The sequence below is a fragment of the Sinocyclocheilus anshuiensis genome, unplaced genomic scaffold, assembly GCF_001515605.1.
Source record: "Sinocyclocheilus anshuiensis isolate Anshui unplaced genomic scaffold, SAMN03320099.WGS_v1.1 scaffold426, whole genome shotgun sequence".
In the NCBI taxonomy this organism is placed as follows: domain Eukaryota; kingdom Metazoa; phylum Chordata; class Actinopteri; order Cypriniformes; family Cyprinidae; genus Sinocyclocheilus; species Sinocyclocheilus anshuiensis.
Genome location: NW_015542362.1, coordinates 1,100,719 through 1,124,944, shown reverse-complemented (window position 1 = coordinate 1,124,944; position 24,226 = coordinate 1,100,719). Strand labels below are relative to the sequence as shown.

The 24,226-nt window shown below is 39.4% G+C and overlaps 3 protein-coding genes across 5 annotated transcripts; 2 read left to right on the top strand and 1 right to left on the bottom strand.

Moving 5' to 3' along the window:
* The first annotated feature begins 38 nt into the window (after positions 1–38).
* tinf2 (TERF1 (TRF1)-interacting nuclear factor 2) lies at positions 39–6,256 on the top strand. The gene is made up of 9 exons (XM_016490798.1): positions 39–262; positions 1,750–1,848; positions 2,010–2,105; positions 2,371–2,481; positions 3,114–3,234; positions 3,356–4,169; positions 4,276–4,334; positions 4,410–4,492; positions 5,872–6,256. Exons 1-9 carry the CDS (start codon positions 113–115, stop codon positions 5,980–5,982), a joined length of 1,644 nt encoding a protein of 547 aa, XP_016346284.1. The 5' UTR covers positions 39–112; the 3' UTR covers positions 5,983–6,256.
* Positions 6,257–6,515: 259 nt separating this feature from the next.
* On the bottom strand, positions 6,516–9,118 carry LOC107691944 (dehydrogenase/reductase SDR family member 4). The gene is given in 8 exon segments (XM_074187019.1): positions 6,516–6,781; positions 7,134–7,189; positions 7,329–7,463; positions 7,629–7,784; positions 7,879–7,980; positions 8,159–8,336; positions 8,538–8,662; positions 9,015–9,118. Coding segments are annotated over 7 exon segments (864 nt in total). The 5' UTR covers positions 8,660–8,662; positions 9,015–9,118; the 3' UTR covers positions 6,516–6,666.
* A 1,413-nt stretch (positions 9,119–10,531) lies between these two features.
* On the top strand, positions 10,532–22,837 carry efs (embryonal Fyn-associated substrate). Of its 3 annotated transcripts, none has more exons than XM_016490796.1 (8): positions 10,532–10,676; positions 11,384–11,636; positions 12,838–14,256; positions 14,383–14,505; positions 16,970–17,866; positions 19,232–19,306; positions 20,291–20,542; positions 20,825–22,837. In XM_016490796.1, exons 2-8 carry the CDS (start codon positions 11,625–11,627, stop codon positions 21,005–21,007), a joined length of 2,961 nt encoding a protein of 986 aa, XP_016346282.1. In that variant the 5' UTR covers positions 10,532–10,676; positions 11,384–11,624; the 3' UTR covers positions 21,008–22,837. The 3 variants fall into 3 exon arrangements, with proteins under 3 accessions (XP_016346282.1, XP_016346281.1, XP_016346283.1); XM_016490795.1 differs by having other exon boundaries at positions 16,970–17,899; XM_016490797.1 differs by lacking the exon at positions 11,384–11,636 and having other exon boundaries at positions 16,970–17,899.
* Positions 22,838–24,226: the final 1,389 nt, after the last annotated feature.

Sequence of the window (24,226 nt, the reverse complement as noted above, 5' to 3'; positions counted from 1 at the left end):
GTTTCAGTACAGTTTGCTTGTTATAATTGTTTCAGATCTTTTCTTTTTTTTCCTAACAGATGCACCTCTACCCCTGTCAGCTCTGCAGCTTATTGCTCCACCTTTACGCCTGATGTCCGCAGCCATGTGGAAGGTGATGCTGCAGAGGGATGCAGTGCATTATGGGAAACTGGAGGAGACCATAACATCACTCTGTGAGACTGTACCTGGGCTGCTCCATTACAGACATCAGGCCAGGCTGACAATGGGTTTGCGGGCACTGGTGAGATTGCTGATATACTACAATCAGAGCCAAGGTTTGAATGATGTAATAAGCAGGGAGACTGGATAGTGTTGAAACCATTGCTTTAATGTGTCCGTGCATCCTATTTTTTTTTTCTTTACAAAAAACTACAAATTAAGATTGAAATGACAGAGATAGATAGATAGATCGATTGATTTTATTTATTAGTTGAAATTATTATGGAATGCGTTGGAAGCATTTGCTTAATTTTCATCTGGATTCTACAGTACTTGAAATTGGACGACTTTTATTTTGAAATTCAAAACAACTTCCTCAACTAAACGTCATATCAAAAAAGCAAAGAAACAAGGGTATAACTTTAGTTTAAACAAATAAAGCATGGCATATGTTCAATATCAGTAGTAGCATTCAAATAACAGACAGCTTTTATAAACTTTTGTGCCCACTAAGTTTTTTTTATTTTTTAAATGTTGTCTTTGTACTTCACACCGGAAACAGTATTTCGTCATTTTGGCGCGAGAAGTGTATTCCTACCGCGACCATCATTACGTTCTTATGAATCATCAGTTGTTTTTATAAACGTAGCGTATTTGTTGTAAATATAGATCAAAGGACAGAAAGCTTAAGTGTTATCACATCGTGTTGTTCAACTGAATGTTGTTGATGATTCCTCGTTTGAGCTGTATAAGAGATTTTGTTTTTAAGTTTAGGAATCAAGAAAGCCATCTCCAAAACCCCAGAGTTGTTTATTTTCTGGACGGACAGGACAATGAAAACAGCGAATAACACTATGAATGAAGGTGGGTGAGCGCAGTGTAGCTTGTAATAAACTAATATTAAAACGAGAGTTATCGGATCGTCTTCGTTGTGGTGCTGTCTTTAGATGTGAGGGACTTTCTGTGCAGATTTATGCCAGTTGAGGTGTTTACTGCGTAACGCATAGTATCGAAATATATATATGTGTGCATATCAGAGCTTTAAATATATAGAGTCAATGTCTGTATGGGTAGTTAACTTGACATTTTCAGCATTGAAATGCCGAAATATAAAACCATATTAAAAATGTCTTTATTTTAATGTCAATTTTTGCTCGCTCTCTCTGTGTGTGTGTGTGTGTGTGTGTATGTGTATATATAAGGCTGCTCTCGTCGGTATACATGAGCACTGAGCGCCGGCTGATCGCATGGACCTCCCATCTCCGAAATCGGCGAAGCACATTTTCAAATAGGCGCTGTTTTCATAAATAAACCTCAGATTTGAGTTTTAAACAACTACATTCTAGCCTGAAATACTTTAAAAGCTACATTTCATGACTACGTCACATATATATTTAAAAAAAAAAAAAAAAATGTACCAACCAACAGCAGTCTTTTTTTTATGCTGCCATACTTTAAGTATCCTTTGAACATATATTGAAACTTTGTTGTTTCCTAAGAGTTTTAGACTTTTTTTATAGTCTGTAAATGGTAAAGGTATTTCTTTGCTTTTTATCCTGCTAACCTAAGATGATCTTGGAAGAGCTTTGTCAGTCAGATCCTCCTGATGCTCAGCTTATCCTCCAGGAGCTGCACAAGCTGCAAGATTCCTCCATTCCCATCGGAAAGGTGAGTTTGGCCCTGACACTGGTGCAGAGTCTTGTTTGTCTCATCATGTTTTGACAGTTTTATTCTCCTCTAGCTTCTTTAGAAGTTAAAATGGTGTTCTTGCATATAATTTCACAAGAGTTACATGCACCAACATGAACTGTACCTTCTTTTATCCTCAGAGGAAGGATCAAAAGGTGGAAGAAGCTAAACGCAACTTCCAGACCCTGGTGAACTCTCTGCTGAAGAATGAAGCAGCCAGAAAACAGTTTTTCAAGGTTAAAAAAACAAACAAAAAAATCCTCACGTACATCTCCCACCTGATATATTGTCATGAGAGTGCTTTAAAATTGTATTTTCATTTATAGACTTTATTTTTACTTTCTATAAACATCTTGGATATGAAGGCAATGACAGAAGGCACTTCTAAATTATCTGTCACTCTTTGGTTAAATTTGGTAAATGCCTAAAAATCTTCAATTAATGCAAACTTTTATTAATGTACACTGACATGTACATTATCTTTGGTATCTTTGACACCAGGAGGAATTCCATCTTCACTATGGAGGAAACTATGTGGCCAGTCTAGAAAAGCTATTATGGGAGTTTCTAATTCGACTGGATAAACTATTACCTGTTCCAGATCTTGCTCAGGTATAATTCATAATAAAGTTCAGAACAAAACCCTTTTTAGTTTTTAAGAATATCAGATACATATACATATTATCTTTTTTTTTTTTTCCATTGCTGTAAGAATTTTTTGCTTTTGTTTGTTTTTGTAATTTAAGCTTCTGTTCATGTCATGAAAATAATCTTTGGTGCTGTCATGGCATATAATAAAGGAGAAAAAAATTACATGTGAATAGTAATATTATTATTGTTATTTAATTTTTTCTGAAAATTGTACATTTTAACCCTTTGTTGTTGGTAAAATTGTCTAAAATATTTAGGAAGAAGGAAACACTTTCTTGCACACTGCCTAAATATTAAAACAACGTTATATGTGAACTTCTATTAAACATTTTGTAATTCTTTTTGCATCGTGTAATGTTCAATAAAAAATATTTTCAAGTGTGAGTTCCAAGTATGGTCCTTTACACACAACATTTGCTTATAAGTTGCCAAAGTAAAAAAGTGAATTGCCTGATTAAAGTATTCAGGTGTGCACTTGCTGACTAGTGCTCCGCTTGGTCAAATGCTGAAGTGCTAATGCTGCCATTTGGGACAGGACCACTGTTTTGTTTATGTTCAATGCTTACCATTTTGTATTGTGATATATTATTCAGACAGTCTCATGGCTCAGTGGTGCCCCTGCTGTTCTGGAGGAGTGTGCGCGCTCTGCATCGCAGCCCCAGCTCCTCAGGACTCTGCTGCAGCATGAAAGATGCCTCGGGCACCTTGGCTCAGGTAAGTCTGGGAGATGAAATGATCAAGTAATTTCTGGAATCACAAGACTGAATTCTTTCCTTTCATGCCCCTAAGCATCTGTCTTGTCATCCTCTGATTTCTTTCCTTCTCTCGGTTTCAGCATCTCTTCTGTCATCTACTGGTGATGCGATCCTCTCTTCCCTTTCCCTCCCTCTTTCGGGTAGAGTGCTGCAGACCATCCAGTCAGAATCCACTCGCTTATCCAACAGGGTCACAAATCCCGCCCCGTCAACACCCAGAACCACTCGCAGAACAGCGAAGGAAACCCAGTCACAGGTCGCACCTGTGATTGGGTCCATTTCCAATGACACTCTCCAAAAAAACAACGAGAAGGTAGCAAGTTCAGGACAAGAAGTTGAAACAGCTTTTGAGATATCCAGAAATACCAGAAGCAAACAAAGATCATGTTCTAATAAAGAAATTTTGGAGAAGGATCCAGAAAAGGAGTATTTTGTGGGGAATATGCTGGTCACAGTGATCAGTCAGTCATCTGGCAGTGAAGTAGAAGAAGAGGAGGTGGAGGAGGGCAGCAAAGAAGAAATAAACAGTAGGAAGGGGAGTAGTGAGAGGGCAAACAAACTACCCAAAAAGACTGAAATCAAGAACAGAAATGGAAAAAGAGGGCAAGATGATACAAGGAAATATTCCACTAGGAGAAGCTCTGAGGACATCGAGTCACAGCAGGAAGCAGAAATGAGTGCTCTCCTCATTTCCTGCATGAAGCGCCAGCTGAGAGTTGTCATTCCCAGATTAAACGACAACGATCTTCCTGTCTGTCTGAATCATTTATCTTCTGATGAGAAGGAAAACACAAAAGACAGTGTGGGAAACAGTGACTCTGTGATGCGCAAGAGGAAATTTATTGATTTGACGCCAACGCCGGAGAAACGCATGACTTTATCTGTCAATAGACCGTAAGAACATGATTTAAATTTATTTGAATGTTATATAAAATCATTATTATAATTAATTAAAGTTTTTGTTAAGCTTCATTCTTATCTGAATTTCTTATTCCTTAAGAACTTCTACTTGCTCTCCGTGTATTCCCCTTGTTTTGCATCTTCCAGTCGGTAGTCCAGGTAAGTAAAAAAAAAAATTGTTTTTTTGGCTTTTATATGCCAGAGGTGTAACTTTTGGTTTTCCGTTTATTTTAGATACCCCGTCTCCCTCAGTTAAGTCATCAGATGACATCATTGGTGATTCTGATGATGAGAGATCAGACAGTGTCAAGAGAAAGGTTTGTAACTGCATCTACATGATTCCGACAACCAAACAAAAGTGTTCCGCTGTGTAGAACCAGCGACTAGAGTGTAGATTCAGCCTATAGAGCTTCTCAAGAGAGTATTTGCACAGTATTTACAGCAGGTTCTTGTGGCCACATACACACTAGCTAAATATAGTTGTTACTCTACTTGTGTTCTGTACTCACGGAGTACTTTGGTAGTTATGCTTAAGTCCATGTAGTGTCATTCAGCACCAAACTGAGCAAGTAGTTATTAATGCAGTGACTTCGCTCTCACTGAAAGCGAGTCTGCAATGTGTGTCTCTGTTCTCCAGCAGTGGTGTTAGCAAATCACAGAGGAGGAGGTACGTGTCTTTCTTTTTACAAATCCGTCTCTACACCTTAGTTGCTTTCACCAGCCCTGTGGTAGATTACAGAGAGATGTTTATGTATTATAAATGTTTCCAGTCACTAATATAACTTTATAACCAAACTAATATCACAGCTACAGCAAGTACACAAACATTTTGTTTACACACACCCCAAAATTTAGGGGATTCACTTGCGCGTGTTAATGCACTTTTCAGCCTGAAAATGTAGCTGTGTGTATGTGGCCCTATATAGCGTTTAAAACAAGTCATGCATGTTCTGTTAGAACCATAGACTGTATAAAAACATGGACGTAGTGTCCGTGACGTAACCCGTAGACTTCCGACGAGCGTTTTGAAGCCTAAAGTAGGCGGAGCCAGCCGTCGCCATCTTGGCAGCGCGTCACCGCACGTCACTCCCGGATAATCGAAAATGGGCAAATAGGTGGGAGCTGGCTGCTGAAACCACGCCCACCTAGCTCGACGGTGGTGACAGCAGCAGCAATCCACCTGTCACTCAAGTGGCCACGCCCTTAATTATACAGAACTTTAAGGCTTCATATAATTTAAACGGATGAGTTATAAAACAAATTCACCCCCCTCACAGTTGTCATGAAGGGCAAACTTAGCTATATAGACCAAAATCATTGTTTGAACCAGGCTGTAAACATATTTTTTTCTGCTGTAAAGTTGGGCATTTTAACATGGGGAGTCTATGGGATTGACTCCCTTTTGCAGCCAGCCTCTAGCGGCCAGTTGATGAATTACAGTTTAAGTCACTTCCTTGTTGGCTTCACTAGAGAGAGCGGGGCTCGGTTAGAACAGCATAATCCATATTGCATAAAATTGACATTGCACAAGGTTATTGCATTAATTGATTGCTGAACAATATGTAAGTGGTCATTTACCAAAATGGCCTTTTAAGATATATATTGTCTAAATTCTTGAGTCTAGGGTTAGGTTTAATATGTATCTGAACTGTGGTTGTTTGTTTCAATCTGACTTTTTCTTGAAATTTCCTGTCAGGTATTCAGTCAGCAGTATTGCAAAACAAAGAATGGTACGTATGTGCCCACACTGCGGGAGTTCTGGAATCCTGTGTTTTGTTCCACATTGTCTCCTGGAAGCAGACATTGATGCACTTTTGGAACGTTATGCTTGCTTAAAGACTTTGATGCTGCAGTGTTTGCTGTTATAGATAATACATGTATTAGTCATAAGTCTTAGATTTTATTTAAAAAAAAACAAGGTCTTTGCCATGTAGTGCATTTGCAACCAAGGAAACCTACCTGCTTTTAGGAAGTGCGCATTAATAATTATAATCATTTATTTTAATTGTATTTATCTGTATCATGTAGTATTATGTTGTTGTTACATGTAATATTTAAATAAAGAATTGTGTTTACTGCTATATGTATTTGCTCTTTTTGAGGGAAATGTATAATGCTGAATAAGGTGCCCTCCATCAGAGAAAACTTGGAAATATCAGGAAAAATGTTTCTATTTCTGTTTCCTTTTTAAGATGAGCTAAAATTAGTGTAAACATTTGTATCTTTAAAATCTAAAAATAATAGTAATACCAGTATTCCCAAATGACTGGAAAAGCCAATTCACTGGTTGAAAGATGTGGGAAACTATACATCAAAAGATTAAATGAATGTGATAAAATCTGCAAAAAATCATTTTATTACAATTAAACATTTGTAAATGTGTTATGAATTACTACACCAGCTGTTACAGCTGTATTGGGTCACTGAATTAGAAGGTTTCTATCTGATGTACAAGTACATGATTACTGTTACTGCCTCCATGCCGCTCCTCTTACAGTCTGCAGTTCATGCCTCCGGTTACAGTGATGGTCTCTCCGGTGATGTATGAGGCTTCGTCTGAGCACAGGAAGGCAATCACACCACCTATATCCTCTGGCTGTCCGAGTCTAAGAGGTCAAGACATTACATAAGAATCAGGTTTCCTGCACCAGAAAGCAACAAATGAAAGCTTATGAAAAGGAAGGAATAGCTTATGGACAATTACTGCAATGCTACCTTACAGGTAATGGGATTTTTTTTTTTTTTTTTTTACATCATCATGAAATCATACGCTTTAGCTATTTAAAAAAAAAACTGGTGCATAATAAATGTAATATTTTTTGTGATGCATAATGCTAGTGGCACAATTTAGTTTCCTACTCGTGCTAATGCAATTCTAGATTCATGATATTTCAAGCTCCACAGTACTATTAGTTTAAAAACAATTTCATTCATTGTCTTGACAGCAGTTGTACAAACCTTTTTATGCTTGTCTGTTTCAAGAACTCTTCTAGCACACCCTCATTTTCCCATAGCTACAAAAGAACAGAAGCAAAGGGTTATGCAGACAACCCTTGTAAAGTCTATAATTGATGTTATAAATTAAAATTAGACAAAGACGAGTTTCCAAGCTCTGAAAATGAAAGCCGTCAAAAATTGGTAGGAAATACTTACAGCAGCACTAAAACGTGTCTTGATGATGCCAGGGGCGACACAGTTGATCCGGATGTTACTGTGGGCGAGATCAGGAGCCAGCGCTCGAGTTAAACCCAGCAAGGCCGTCTTACTCACACTATAGGGGCCCAGACCCTAGGAGTCAAAGAGTGACGGCAAGGTGACCTCTCAACTAGTGCTGAATGAAAAGCAGCCGATAAAGTTAAACCCAATTAAAGAAACCACTTTAGTGCTATCAGTTCTTTTTGACAAGGTGTGCTGCATGATTAAACTTTACATAAGAGCAAGTAAACACCATACTTGCATTGGCTGGTACCCTGCGACTGATGACACAATCACAACTGACCCACCCCTGAAAATGAAAAGGTCCTTAGTTAGGCTCAGATATGAAGTTTATTTAAATAAAACAGCCAGTTTGGTTAGAAGGAAAGAAGCCGTCACATTCACTCCAAGTATCTGTGGTAGACATAAAGCGAATATCAGTACTGACACTACTGATTTTTTTTCCCCCATAGAAAAAGGTTCATTAAGGCTAATAACTTTGTCATACTTTGTCCCAGACTTCCTCTGTGGATTCTAATATGTTCCCAAAAAACGGGTTCACCGCTGCATTAGACACCAGTATGTCCACACCGCCACACTGTTCAATTGTCTGCAACAACAAAGTAAATAACAGCATTTTACATCAAAGTTCTTCACAAAATATATTATACATTAGCAAGTTTGCACAGACTTCTGGGTTTCTCGTAACATTTGCGTATATTCCTCAGTATGATTTCCAAAATGTTTACTAAATATTGACTAAAATGAGCGATAAAGGAACTCCTCACCATGTTAATGAGCTTGTCTCTATCTTCTGCTTTCCCCACATTGCATGTGGTGCCTATTACTTTTATATCTTTGCTGCGCAAGAGTGACACAGCCTTGTCAACGTTGGCCTGACGTCGACTGCTCACGACCACATGTGCTCCCCTCTGACCCAAAGCCTCCGCAGCTGCGAGCCCAATCCTGAGAAGACCGGTGAGTACAAGGGTCTGTCAGCATGTAATGCAAGTATTTTTGGATTCATGTTTACATTCATTTATATTGACATATGTTTTAGTAGTGTTAGAGACGGTGTGTTTTGTGCTGTGACGGCTACACACCCTTTTATTTCTAAGATATGGAACTAAAGAACAGTTGGACAAGAATGGAAATAAAGCATCATACCCATCTGTGGATGCAGTTACTATAGCAACTTTTCCTGACAAATTCTGTGGTATGTGATTAGACATCATTCTTCTGCCAGCAACAGGATTTGACCAAAGGCTTCTGGTTATAGTCTTCAACATAGCCTTGAGAAAAACAGAAAGAGAGTGCATAATTGCTACAGCACTATGTAGGAAAGTGGCATAAAGGTCATCTTGGGTACACAGTTACAAGTACACAGAATAGTTCTCCCGTTAACATTAATTACATTTCTTGACAAGCATTTGAAGTGAAAAAGTGTTTCTGTGAGGTACTTCAGAAACCACCAAGTTATCCTGCTTAAAGTTAATGTTACTTACACAGAGCTAACGTGAACTGCACAACAACGCATTCATTGTTGAAGTGAGCCAAGAGCGAATCGTGTTATTTTTAAATCTTGATAAACTGCTAATAATATAATTGTAAAGTATAGCTTAATAAGAAGAAAAACAGCTTTACCTACGAGCTGAGAAGGTCTGCTGTTCTGGTGGCACTTTGCAAGTAACAAAGATCAACGTCTCTCGTACGTAAACACCGTAGAAATATTATAAACTGGTAGATTGGCTGAACGAGACTCAAAGGTCCGAGTCGGTAAAATGATCCGAACTTCCCATCACTATTGTGAATTATGTGTCTGAGAAAGGGCGGCGATAAACGGTCCGGAAGTCGTCTCTTATTGGACTGAAAATAAATTTCTGAATAAGACTTATCCTATTGCAATTCATTCTTGATTTTATGTGCAATTCGATGGATACTAATGTTTCTCTGGTGTCATTAATCAGGTGTAAACTATTGCACAAATCCCCAAGAAGGAAGTAGAGAGTAGATTCGATTTTTGCGTGGTGCCTGTAACTTTTTACAGCGCTGGTCAGAACTGACCAATCACAGATCAGTGTGATTACCGGATGTTTGACTGGATGTTTTTATTTATGATTTCATATAGATTTATGGGCCATATTTTTATTTTTATGTCCGGTATTAAGAGTTGGAATTAATTGATTCAATGTTTTACATTTTAGTGTTCAAACGTACCCCAAAAAATTGAATGCGGGTCAGTGGAGGAATCAGCTCTCTGATCCATCTGAGCCCTCATGCGCCCTCTGGAGGAAGATACTAGTCTCTATGGCTAGTCTCAAGGAATATTAATGAATGAATTAGTTAAAATTAATTAACCACTCATTCTTAAAGATCCACCTAATATATTAGTAAAGTATGTTATTTCAAGTAAACTTTGATATATTGTAGATTGCATAGGATTCATAAAATCCCAGCTTTTACTGTTAAAAGCGTGTGTACGTGTGCTGGTTTTGCACTTGTACCTGTCCTGTACAGTTCTTAATTTGACTATTGCAGTGGTACTTTTAGTAAAAATAGGATATGGTTGGAGCTGAGCAGAAAAGTGCAGTCTTTCTTGATCACTTGATTTACTTATTTGAAAGTAATTGAATACCAGCTTGTGCATATCACACAAGGTAAGTGGTTGCAAACAATTGATTTTAGCTACATTTAAATAAACTAATTCAGATGAAAGTTAAATTGATTGCAACCTTTTACATTAATTTTTTTTTTTTTTGTAGATTCAATTAATCATTTTTTGCATTTGCACTTTTATTTGAGCCTTTTCTCCAGTCTGACAGAAACATAAGAAATTTACAAGAGGAAATTCCTAGTCTGTGTAGTTAGTAAGATGTTTATACTTTAATGTGAATTTGGTCAGAAGTTTACATTAGAGGCGGCTGTAACCAGAAGCAGCACTTGCCAATGTTTGTAAAAACAAATAATATACAGACAGACAGACAGACAGATAGATAGATAGATAGATAGATAGATAGATAGATAGATAGATAGATAGATAGACAGATAGAGAGAAAGAAGTCCTCCACTAGAGGGCATGATGCACTGTAGGAATCGTGCTGTGTCGGGCACAATGAGGGGGAGCGACCATATGCGCTCAACTGTAATTCAAAACCAAGAAGGCCAGGGTAGGGCGAAGCGAGACGTGTATCCCCAAAGAAAGAAAAGAAAACAACAGCCGTGCATTGCAGTCTTTTGAGAAGATATGATTTGCGACGTTTGATTCTACTTTTGTTTTTCCAGATGATTTTTCTAGACATGTGAACGGTAAGACGAGAATTGCTTATTTAGTTAACATTTTACACTGGCTGATCGCCGCTTGTTTGCGTCTTTGTGACTGAATTAAAATGCATCCCGTTTTTTGAAAGAACGTTATTTATATACCTAATGCCTTTGGCACTGGTTTATCCGGAGAATTCGGGCTTTTATTGTTTTCTTTATTTTATTTCTTCGTTTGTTTAGTCCTCTGTTTGTCTCATTGGGGTTCTACTGCATAAAAGAAACCTTGAGATGTCTTGGATGGAAAACGAAACATGGCTTAGGACTGTGATTTTTTTTTTCTGTTGCAGCCTGGTGCAGTTTAATTTAGCAAAATTACTTGAAATACGCTAGGTAAACAGGATTATAATTTGCCATCTTTTTAATAAAAAAATATATAGATGATATCCTGTGGACTCTGGTCTCAAAAGGCCAGTGTCCTAGCCTTATAGTAGGCGGTTGAGCCATCATATAGCCCCTTAATCCTCTGTCCAATCAGGGTGGGTAAATTTAAATACCACATTACAGCTGTACTTAAAAGTTAACAGCCAAATTCGCTTGAAATAAGATCTTTTTTGTCTGAACTCCACTGGTGGAGCCCCACAGCTGGTCTGACTAGTTTAGCTGCTGCAGCTGACTGAAAGTGAACTCTGTATTACTTACACACTACTATACTATTAAGGTTAATCTAAAATGCGTTTATTTTGATCCTCCAGGTTCAAAACTGACAGATGTGATGAAAATCACAGACAGCAAAGGACGACAATCATGGTTTTGAGAAATTAATCTTTTTGGATCATGGTATTTACCACCACTGCACAGTTCAGGTTAATGGAAAACCAGATCTGCAAAACATGCAGATGAGTCACACAGTGCACATGTGAATGGGATACAGTTTCTGTGGTGAGCCCATGTGGAATTAACACATCCAAAAACTGAGGAGAACCAGCTTCAATCATGTCCCTATCGGTAAGTGTGTGCAAGTCACCACTGTAAAACACTCTGCTGTCCAGTCCTTAATATTCATATCCACTGCTAGTATGGAGGAGGGGGAACTGGGGCTCAGCTTGCCTCAGAGCACCACATCCCCGGGGGGGGGTGAGAGAATGAAAGGGAAATTTAGAGGTAAAAAAGGGGATGACAAAAGGACCTAAAACTGGGGGACAGATGTTGAGCCCCTCCCCCACGAGTCTTCCTCATTATCATCAACTCAGCGCCTCTTTCCCTTAATCACTAATTCTCTCTCTCCCATAATCACAGACCTCTGCCCTTACTTATGCATTCTCTCTATCAATATTGATTTACCCATGAAGGCAGAAGTGTGGTGTTCTGAATACAAAAGACCTTGAGGCAACCCATTACATTCGTAACGTCACTAACTGTACGGCTCATAAGCGCTGCCCTTTTCGGAGGCATTTAAATGAGCAGTTCTTCTGTAGGCTTTATGTATGCCAAGAATTTAGGTCAGCAATTAAATTGCTATGTACTGACCATCTTTTAAGCTTCTTAATCTAAGCCATATTTGTGTGTTCTTTAAATGTTTCAGCTATGAGACTTAGGTTTTTTTGGCGTTGACCATGGCCTTCATCGCCTTTATGTTGTTGTGATGATGTGCTAGTTCTGTTTGTTAAGTAAATGGGAAAACATATTGATTTGGTCACACAGGTTGATGAACCTGGTTGAAGTGGCCTCTACGTATTTCCTTTTTTGATTTCCCTTACTAAGACAATGCAGCTCAAACGCTGCAGAAGTAGAGTCAGCTGAAGGCTCAAATAAATTCAGTTTAACAAGTACATTGAATTTAAACAATAATTGAATTACATTGTTGCTAGCATGCCCATTCCCATTGAAGGACTCGGTTAAAGCATTTCTTCTGTCTGTCTCCCTTTTTTATTTATGCAGGAATTTATTGTTTTGCTGCCTTTGTTGCATTTACATTTACATTCATGCTTTTAACAGACGCTTTAATCCGAAGCAAATTACAATAGAAGAACATGAGCAATTTATCACAGAGCCAGCAATATTCATAGAGTACAGTGCTAGGTTTATTAGAAAGCTAGACTAAAAAATAAGCTAGTCCAGAGGTGATTGATGTCTTTATAGGTTTTATTTAAAGCTTTGTTTGGTTTCTTCTCCTCCTCCTGATAAGTTGTTTTTTACTGTCTTGTAGACGGTGCTTGCAAAGGCACTTTTTGACAATGCCGCTGAAAGCCCAGAGGAGTTAGCGTTTCGCAAAGGTGACATCCTGATGGTTTTGGACCAGGAGCAGGACGGTGGACCAGGGTGGTGGCTTTGCTCCCTACATGGCCGCCAAGGAATTGCCCCCGCCAACCGTTTACGCCTTCTCCAAAATGCTCAGAATCCGGCTACAAGCGCAGGTACAGATCCCCGACGAGCTCCTAGTGTGGACTCGGTCCATCTGTCGACTAGCCAGCAGGGCAGGGTAAATGGACTGAGCACTGAAGATCCAGATGGGGTGTATCTCTCACCCCCCAGCTTAGCTGAAGGGGTGTACCAAAGCCCTGGGGCTGCTCTTGCCCCAGCCAGGTCTGGAGAGCTGCGTCACTCTGATGGAGGAAGACCACGATCGCATTCTAGTTCCGGAACCAGGCCTCGTCCGGACTGGGGGGATGTGGGTGTGGCAGCACGACCCCGCTCACCCTCACTTAGAGGATGGGGTGGCGAGTCAGGGACCCTCTGCCAGACTCCCACCTCACCTGCGCCAATGGCAGCACAACACAGATCACAAGGTGCACTGGCATCCGATTCAGTGTACCTGACTCCAAGTGCTGTTCCCAGGTCTGCAGCCGAAACATCAGGGGAGGCTAGGTATTTAAGTCCACGGGATGCAGGGGCCGGTAATTCTGATGGATGCTACTTGGTGCCTAGACCAGCTGTCGCTGCGTTGACCAGTGAGAATTTATATCAGACTCCTACAAGTGGTGCCCCAGTGGCAGGACAGTGTGTATCGGGAATGACTTCCAGACTTACGGATGGGATTGCACCCAAAAGCAGCCCATCTTCTTCTATTAGTCCTTCTCAGAGTAAGACTGGCCAGGATGCCCCAGGGATGTACCAAACCCCAACCCCACCTGGAGGTGCCATATCCAGGACCCCTCAGTCTGACCGCAAACACCCTGCTGGAACTGTAGGAGTGTCTGGAGCCTCAAAACCAGGCCAGAATCTTAAGCAGACACCTACCTCGGCCCGAGGATCCCAAAAGTGTACTACTTCAACTCCTCCGGTTGGTCGAGGAAAACTGGCACAGGGTGGCCTGAGAGAATCCCCTCTACTCGCCAGGGCGGGAAAGTCCGGAGTACCAGGGTCCCCAAATTTTGGTCGCAAACCGCTTCCTCCAGCACCTCCTGTTAGAAGTGTGACCAGGAAGGATTTACCTCAGTCTAACTCGGTTCCAATCACCAACCCTGTTCTCCAGGCCAACCCTGTACCCCCGCAGACAAACATGCTGGAGGAAGAGAGACAGGGAAGTAAAAATGGACACATGCAAGCGGACGAGATGAAGAAGAACAGTGAAACAGTGACCAAGAGAGAGAGTGCAAGTTCTCAGGATGAGAAACTTAGTGAGGAGGTGAGATAAATGAGAACTTGATTGGAAAAAAGAAATAGGTTGTAGTTCTGCAGAAGACGGAGGTGTTTTCTCTGAAGAAATAGTGGAGATTATGCCATGTTTAATGCTTATCCTTATGTTCTTCAGGTATATGATACACCTCCCACAAATAGGTGGCAGCATCCAATTCCTGCAGTGCCTTCTGAGGAGGATGATGGGATCTATAACACCCCTCGTGCTGTACCTCTACACACCGACCAGGGCTCAGAGGTAAGGAATCAAACACAAAAGGAAATGCAAGGCAGAATGTTGATCTTGCTCTTGTCCACACAATAAAAGTGAATGAGGACAGAGGTTGTCTAGCTGCAAAAATCAGGCGAAAAGCACCATAGAATTATCCATACAATGTCTTTTGAAGCCATACGATAGATCTGTGTGAGGAACAGACCAGAACCTACGTTTTTTTTCGCTGAAAATCATGCCCCCTTTCATAGCTCTGATATCTCTTTTGGAATGCCACACATTTAAAGTAGTACATTGAGGTTAATCGTGAGCCACCCAAGTAGAAATGGTCATTAGCTTGATTGGTATCAAATGCTAATGCAATGTGTCTTCACTACTGTTTAACAGTTTGGAGTATCGTATGTTAGGCAAGGCTGCATTTATTTGATAAAAAATATATAATCGAAACATTAATATTGTGAAATATCATTACGGTTTAAATTAGTTGTTTTCTTTTTTAATATATTTTAAAATATAAATTATTCCTATGATACAAAGCTGAATTTTCAGCAGACAGTCTTCAATGGCACATGATCCTTCAGAAATCATTTGAATAAGCTTTTTTGATGCTAAAGAAATATTCTTATTTTCACTGTTCAGAATTCTTTGATGAATAGAACGTTCAAACGAATGTGTATTTGAAATTCAATTGCTAAAAAAACATCTACTTGTAAATATCAGAGGTTTTGTACATTTACACACAATCTCCACATTTTCACATAATAGGGCCTTTCGCACCGCTTTAGTTCCAGAACTAAATGTACAGTACTAAAGTATTGGGACGATTTTGCGCGAACTATTTCCCAGTACTATTTAAAGGGTTGCATTCGCACCGACAGTGTGTACTAGGAACCGGTCGACAGCGACGTAATTTGTGCGTGGCGTTCAACAACGGAAACAAAGAAAAACAACGTTACCAACAGGGAGGATGGAGTGTGATCGCTGTGATCGGAGCTGTGTTTTTGTTGTGTCTCGCGGGTTTCACAATAATGGACATGGAAAGTCGACGTATACGTAAAGTGATTGAAAGAACGGAAAGGAGGACTAAGAATCTCCAACGACAACTGGCAGTGCTACATTTGCTACAAGTGCCTGCACTTCAGCGTCCGTCCATCTATAGCTGTTCTCCATACTTGTGAAATAAGTTGACACAATGTTTACAGTATGTTTACACGGCGTTTTAAATCATGGCGGGTGAGGGCGTTCTCGTACGCGTTTGGCCAATCAATGTCTACTTACGTCACGATTAGTACCAGTTGTGCTGGTTAGACCCTGCTCCGGAGTTGGAGCTAATTTGGTTCTCGAAAAAGGCAGTCCGGTACTAAAATCGCACCCAGTTCCGGCGGTGCGAACACGCCAAAAAGTGGGTAGTTCCACAATTAGTTCTGGTACTATGAAAAGGTTCCTGCGGTGCGAAAGGCCCTAATCTCTCCTTTGTTTTTCCTCTCGTTGTTTTTCTTGTTTCTCATTCTCTCACTCCTCTCCTATTCCTTTGCTTTTAAACCACACCTTTTTTTCTGCTATGAGCTAATCCCATGTAACACTTTTCTCTTGTTCACACAAGTCACAGCAGTCTGGCTGGTTGGGCAAATTAGCCAGACCCATGTGGCTCTATTCAGCCCTCCACCCACAATCTTTCTCTCCCCTTTCCCTCTCATTTTTTCTTGTTAATCCTCACTGAATCCTTAGCAATGGATTTTTGTCCTTGTGCAGAGAATCAATTGTAAATAAACGTATATTGCATTTAAACATATAAAATAAACAAAAAGGGATTTTTGCTCTTAATCCATATATATTATTATTATTACTATTATTCACTGTCAAAGTGGAACCTGTCACATGGCAAATTAGTCTTACTGATTCTCTAGTAACGTATTGATGGTGACCAAATACTCAGGAGACACTCCAAGTTCATTAAACTGTGTGCTATTAGAGAACACATAGTAAAGGCTAGAATACACTACACAACGTTTGCCTGCTTTTTTTTGTCCTGATTTGCAGTCTGGAGAAGTCAACAGAGCTAATTGACAGATTTTGAGCAGGCAGAGTTGACAGATTTCACCAAAAATCATGTAGTGTGTGAAGAGCACAGATTTTTTGCTTCAGACCATATCGAGCTTGTTTAATATTTTGAACTGATTATGAAACACGTGTTGTTTTCATTTGTCATGCATCTCCTAGCAACAAGACACATTTTATGAATGAGTCTGTTGTGTTCGGAATTACTTGAAAGTCTAGTAGTGTGTGATCCTCAGTTGTTTAGTGTATGATGCCCAATTTTTTCAGTCTTAAATTGAACAGTAGCCGAGACTCCCACATAACAGTCATAGAAAACCATGATTCATGCTTTATTATGGCACAATTTGCACAGTTGAATGGAGTTTGGGTTCCAAAATCTTTTGTAACTCTTTATAAATTAGTAAACAGTGAGTAACTCTTTCGTATCTTTCAGATTTATGATTTTCCCACTCTGGCCCTGAATTCCTCCTCTGACCATCAGCAGCAAACCTACAATATTCCAGGATCAGCTGCTGTGGCTGGAGATGCAGAGGATGAGGATGTGTACAGTGTTCCCAGTCTTCCTGGTTTACCCTTGGAGGCAAGCGAAATGCCGGGATTAACTGCAGAAACTGCGGGAAATGGACGTACCTATTCGATTTCCAGTCCTAGAAAGCAAGACTTAACCTCCGAAGATGTGTCAGAACCTGATGGAGGCATCTACGACATGCCTGCCCTCACTCTGGAAATCCCAACACGCCGTTTGTCTGTGTCAAGCACCGGCTCCGGGGACATCCAGTGGAAAGCATCTCTTTCTGCTCTAGTCCAGTCTGCTCTGACCTCCGCCTCTGTCACCACCACCCCATCCCGAGACCTCGCCTCCGCATTGGCTGAGATCCTTTCTGTCTGGAAGGCTGGGCATGTTGGTGATGTTCCTCCAGTTCTCCAGCAGGCTTGGTCCCGTCTCTCTGACCTCCTTCCTGCCCTTTCGGTGTGCAGTACTGCCCCCCCAGCTGACGGTCTGCTCACGATGGTCCGCTGTGCCCTTGAAGACACCGTCTCTCTTTTACAGAGTCAAGCACGACCTCGTTTACCTTCCCAGGAGTCTCTGTCTCGGAGACCTCTACCTGCTTTGCCGGTGGCAGAGGTCAAACCGATCTTAGGGGACATGGGATCACGGAAGGGCAGCTGGATCCAGGAACGACCGCTGCCTCCTCCGCCGACCGCTGCCTTCCCTTTACCCCTGGCACCAGTTTCTTTAGCTCCAACAGTGGGAAGAATGGAGGATGAGGAACAAGGAAATGAGTATGCAGGAATCGGTCTAACTCCTACACCACTGCCTTCATATCCTGTAGGTGATAGTGTGGGATACGTCAAACTGCAGGTTAGACACCTGTTTTATAAAAAGATTGTGGAGCATGCATGGATATAATGCCGTAAACTAGAGCATACAAACATAAAAAGAGTAAATGTTCATTACACTCTGATGTTATTGTGTCAGTTTTTATTTGAGTATGAACACAAGTGTTTATCAGGCAGAAGCTTGAAGCATTGTACTTATCAAACAAAAACATCAGTTAAAGGAGACATATTATGCCCCTTTTTACAATATGTAATATAAGTCTCTGGTGTCCCCAGAATGTGTCTGTGAAGTTTCAGCTCAAAATACTCCACAGATCATTTATTATATCATTTTGAAAATGCCTAGTTTGAGTGGAAGCAGAAACACGCTGTTTTTCGGGCCTGTCTCTTTAAATGCAAATGAGCTGCTGCTCCCCGCCACCTATTCCAGAATAGAGCTGTGCCATTACATCTCTTTTGGTTCTGATTATCATGTTTATCGTGCTGAAATCATACATTTTAAACCATATTAGTGTAAACTTCTGATATACGGTTTTCTGAGTGCAGTGCACACATACAGAAAGCAGCCACCACACAGCATGTGAGTACTAAACTTAAGTTCTCATTCACAAACAAGTTTACATTAAAAACACACATGAGTTACAAAAACAGTCGGTTATGTCTGTGAAGGTAAACAGCTGGGAAATAAATCTTTTTATTTATTTATTTAGTTTATTTTAGATCTGTGTGGCAGCAACATTATACAGTAAATAAATCAATAAATGCACTGCTCTCTTGTCTGCTCTGAGGCTGGGACTCTAAACAGTGTTCTGTGCTCGTCTGTGCAGCCAAAGGCAGAACAGTTAGCATGTTTTGCTCAAACTTGTAAGGTGGGAGGAGTTGGATCTGGATCCAACCACGCCCCCTGGATCTTGTGTTCTGCAGTGAGGACCATCTCTGTATAAATTTACAGATTAAGTGGCAGTAATATTATAATGAAATCCCTTTGCGAAATCAGACGCGCTCGTTTTTTCAGACGCTTGCAGAAAAAGGCTTACCAAAGCAAAGTTACTGGGTTCATCTTTTTCATGTTTCCTTGGTTGGTAGATGCACCGGGGACCTGATTATAGCACTTAAAACCTGGAAAAGTCAGATTTTCATGATATGTCACCTTTAACAAAATAACTTTCATGCCAACTTAATATTTATACACTCTTATGATTTATCTTTCTGTCTTGTTCATTCCGTCAGACATTTACTTCTCTTTTCACTGTCTGTTCATGTTTTGGTGCCTGTATTCGTCTTTGTTGAAACTTTTCTGTGGTCTGCAGTTCTCTTTTTGTGGACATTTAGATTTTTTGTTGCTCTGTTTTAGGGGAAGCCAGAGCCTCCACCAGACACCCGTACAGAGCACAGTTCTTCACAGCTTATCACCACAACTGATAATAAAGTAAGTCTTTTAAACACTAGAAAAGCCATTGTAGAAAGATAGTAACATTTAAATAGTACCTTAATCAGACACCATTGCTGACTGATTTGGATCAAACTTTGCAATCTCCTCAATACACTACCATTTACAAGTTTGGTTTCAATAAGATTTAAAAAAAAAAAAAAAAACTTACACTAGGATACACTATTTTAATAAAAAGGGACTGTAAATATTTACGTTGTTGCAGATAAATTATATTTCAAGTAAATTCTGTTCTTTTGAACTTTCTATTCATCAAAGGATCCAGAAATAAATTTATCTCAGTTTCCACAAAAAATAAAAAGAAGCACAACTGTTTTAACATTGATAATAATAAGAAATGTTTCTTGAGCACTAGATCAGCATATTAGAATGATTTCTGAAGGGTCATGTGACACTGAAGACTGGAGTAATGGCTGCTGAAAATTCAGCTTTGCAATCACAGGAATAAATTACATTTTAAAATATATTAAAATAGGAAAGGGTTATTTTAAATTGTATTACTTTAATGTTTGACTGCATTTTTAATCAAATAAATCCAGACTTCCTGAGCAAGAAACTACTTTAAAAACTTTTTTTTTTTAATTGGTCCTAAACTTTGGGACATAAATGTATGTATTTTTGATCTGTACTCGCAATTTTTTCTTAACATGTTCAGTGATATAACAATGACAATATTTGGGGGGAAAAAAACTATAAACCTGTGTAAATACAAGATATATTTTCTACATTTTGCAGGAATTCAATTCACAACAGAGCTCATTCATTAAGTCATAGTTTAACTACTCCAAATGACAAACTTAATGTAATGAAACGTTATTTTAGTTAAGTATAACATACTGAAATGCCAGATTTGCAGCTATGCTGTAGGCATCTAATTATGCAATTGTAGGTATTTTCAAGAAGGTTAGGGTCTGTGTCATTTGTGCGTTTATATGAATAATTTAGTTCTCCGTTTCTTTCCAGTTGCGTCCATCACCCCCGGTCTCTCTGTCTCTAGAGGATTCAGAGCTACTCTCTTTCTACTCCTCCCAAAGTCTCTCTCACCTTTCTTGCCTGGCCGATGCCATCGATTCCCTGTTCACAAGTGTCCAAGGGAACCAACCACCCCGAGTCTTCGTTTCCAGGGGGAAAAGTCTCATTGTAACTGCACACAAACTTGTCTTTATTGGGGATACACTTGCACGGCTACTCAGCTCTTCAGACCTCAGAGCAAAGGTTAGAACATAGATACTCTGGTCAGAAATGTTATTGAGAGTTTTTGTTCAGGTGTTATTGTACAAATATTTGATTACCAGTGAATGTACTTAATGATTCACGCCACAACAAATCAAATTGTGAGTCACGGTTGATAACCCAAGGGCAATAGTCAACATGAAGAGTCTGGGAAGTGAACAAGCGTTTGGTAAACATGTTGACGGGTCAGTTTCCAGCAATGATGTTATAAGCAGGTGACATTATTTAACCGCATTCATACACAAACACTGTTTGTCTCCTCAGGTCACCACCTCCAGTGGACGCCTCTGCCAAGCTCTGAAGGCTGTTGTCGTGGCAACTAAGGGTGCAGCCCAGAATTATCCTTCAGTCCCTGCTACGCAAGAAATGGTGGACAGAGTAGCCGATCTATCCCAGCATGCAGCTGGTTTCTCTGGGCTTTTGCAGCGATTAGCTGAGATATCTTGATGTTATTTGTGGGCAGTTTAACCTTTGTTTTCACAGTGGAATGCCTTATTATTTTTTTGAGGATGCATCAAAAGCGTGTCACTGCTTGTATTAGTTCAACAGTGATAAAATGATCAAACAGTTAGTGAGTATATGTTGGAGTGTATCTGCTTGCCTGTGTTGGTTTTGACACTTTAGACTGGTCTTTATTTCTTTTTTTTTTTTTTTTTTTTTGTGGTGCCAAGCACACTTAAACGTTTTAATAACTTATCGATGGATGTTTTGTTTGAAGATGTTTGCAACCTCAGGCACATTTTAATAGCTTTATTTTGTCCCCTTAACCATATTGACATCGATGAGGTAAAAGTGATCTTCTATATTTAAGGGTGCTCTTGTAAACTGGTCTAATTATTCAGTTTGTTTGTAAATGTGAAGTGGCCTTGGTGTTATAGAGATTGAAGTGACTAATTTGACAGCCCAGGAGGTTTCAGTTGTGCTGCACATGTAACCAAAACAGATAAAGCTAACCTAGTTTCAAATGTTAAACAAGAAGGAATGCTTGATTATTTAAACAGACATGAAGAAAACAGTACTTTTTGAATAAGTGATTCAACAATTTATTGAATTTTGGGAGAGCATTTCCCACAATGCTGATTCAGAGATAAACCTGTCTGTCAGGTCCACTCAGCCTCTTTCTTCACACTCTTTGTTTCACTCATTTATTTTTTTTCTTCCCATATTTCTCACACTCCCACAGTCGGTTTGTTCACATGCTCACAAAGGCAGCTTAATGGTGAAGCAGTTTGGGCAACAACTCTTGCACAATAAATATCATACATGGTTTTTGTTTTTTAACAGGCTATGCAGCATTTCTGAAAACAGCAATATATATCTAGTAGCTTCCATAGTGGCAGTCGAAATGCTGGTGCTTACAGTATCTTGTACTCAAACAGGCTTGGTTCTAACCAGACAGAGCTTTGTGTATCTATTGGACAGTGCTCACACAGGTTGAAACATGCACCTGTTTCCCTCCTGTCTTGAAAAATCATGTCGGTGTCATAAATGTATTGTCATGTTTACAAGACGCCCTCATAGTCTGTATCTCAGCCCATTCCTCCATCTGTTAATTCCTCCATCTGCTCTCTTATTCTGGCTCCTTCCCCCGTCTTTGTCTGTAAATACCCACATCTCTACTTTATATATACAGGATTTACATGTTGGCCACCGGTACAATGCTATCAGTGTTATTCTTGCTGTTCGACTTTGGTTCGGTTTGACTGGTTCATTACATCTTTACACTTACTGGCTCTTGCAATTTAATAATTCAGCCTTAAAAAAATGTCATAGTTTAAATCTCAAGTAGCCTTCCCTTTATTACTGCCTTTTTGAAAAAGTGGCCTTTTTAGTTTTTACTTATTTTGTCAGTCCTGTCACAATGGATAAAGTGGATTATAAAGTGGTTAAAAAGTGCTGAAAAGTCCAATTAAGTGAATTGAATTCTGAGCTGATGTAGATGGTTTCCTCTGGTGTTGGTGTGTTAGTTGACTCAAAGTGACATCTGGTGGACTTTATCAGTATTACTACACAAACTACTTGGATAAGTAAAAAAAAAAATACAACACCTCAACAGGTACTTCAGAGTATACTTCTGGTAGATAGACAAGCATCATATTTTATGCTTTTGAATGAGCTCTCATGTCCCTCTGTAAAAAATAACTATGTACATATATAAACATTTCAATTATACAAGTCCTCAAGCAAGCGTTCCTCTCAAAAGGCTCATTTATCTTAAAGGCACAATATGTAATTTTCGCCGCTAGAGGGCGCGTATTCAAAATAAACAAATAGACAAAGGCGTAGTTTGATGACGCAGTGACTGAGTGTGGAGTCATGGGAGTTTTCTTCTTCATCCCCACAGCCGATGCAATCCGACGGGACTCGGGCAGAAATCATGTTCATGGATGAGCTAATGATTTATTAACGTAGTAGAATGAAGGCTGGGTGAGGCTGAAAGCCGTCGAAGCGAAACGAGACCGCTGAACGAGCGCGACACACGGCTCGAAAGCAGCGGAGCTTTTATTATGTACCAGTCGACCGCTTCCGCTCCTTCCGGTCGTGTGTATGTGGGGAAAAAAAGCAGCGCTGTTTTATCATACTAGATACATTTGAAAGTTCTGTTATTATGCTACTCTGTGCGGTTGTCACCGGTCTATTAAAACGCACAACATATTAAAGCGTCTTTGGTGTTTCCATGTTTTCTACAAAACAAAACCGGAAATCGAGGGGTTATGACGTCATTGGCAGGCGACACAATGACACTATGGACACGCTCCGTGTCACTAGTTAAAATTGCTTATTTCTCTGGATTTAAACATTCTTCAAAACATTTGGGATAATGGAAGTACACAAGTCAGCAAAATATATAACAATGTTCTAGTGGTTTTTGGATATTTTAATCAAAAAATCTTACATATTGTGCCTTTAAGTTCTTAAATTAAGTGCTTATAGTAATGCTTAGATTGATGGCCCTATATAGTTATATTTATTTGATTTTGTTAATCAAATGTCTGCATGGCTTTAAGTTGCTTATTAAAGAAATATATGCACACATAACCAGGGATGTTTCATGCGACTTTGCATTAATAATTCAAAGTTTGCTTTAAGAATGTGATTTTTCTTTTCATTTGGTACCAGAATGTATTTTTGACATGCATATTTTGTGCTTCTTTACATTATGTTGATGTTCATTTTGACATTTTGTTTGTAAGACACTCCACAGGTACTTTGCATTTAGGGAGTCTTTGGTACTTGTCAAATGTTGAGATTCTTCAAAATACATTTTTGTTACTAAACAAAGTTGTGGTTATTTCAGTTGTTTTGTCCTGTGTTGTATTTTTCTTGTTTAAAATGTGACCCTGGACCACAAAACCAGTATTAAGGGTCGATTTTCTATAATAGACCTGTAATATGTATAGATCTATACATCATAAATAAGCTTTCCATTGATGTATGGTTTGTTAGGATAGGACAATATTTGGCCGAGATACAACTATTTGAAAATCTGGAATCTGAGGGTGCAAAAAAAATCTAAATATTGAGAAAATTGCCTTTAAAGTTGTCCAAATGAGGTTCTTAGCAATGCATATTACTAGTCAAAAATTAAGTTTTGATATATTTACGGTAGAAAATTTTATAAAATATCTTGATGCAACATGATCTTTACTTAATATCCAAATGATT

Coding starts and splice junctions, on each gene's coding strand:
- tinf2 (XM_016490798.1), top strand. CDS start 113: ATGTCCGCAGCCATGTGGAAGGTGATGCTGCAGAGGGATGCAGTGCAT. Junction 3,235..3,355: donor CCTCGGGCACCTTGGCTCAG/GTAAGTCTGGGA, acceptor TCTCGGTTTCAG/CATCTCTTCTGTCATCTACT. Junction 4,335..4,409: donor TCTTCCAGTCGGTAGTCCAG/GTAAGTAAAAAA, acceptor CGTTTATTTTAG/ATACCCCGTCTCCCTCAGTT.
- efs (XM_016490795.1), top strand. Junction 14,257..14,382: donor ATGAGAAACTTAGTGAGGAG/GTGAGATAAATG, acceptor TATGTTCTTCAG/GTATATGATACACCTCCCAC. Junction 19,307..20,290: donor TCACCACAACTGATAATAAA/GTAAGTCTTTTA, acceptor GTTTCTTTCCAG/TTGCGTCCATCACCCCCGGT.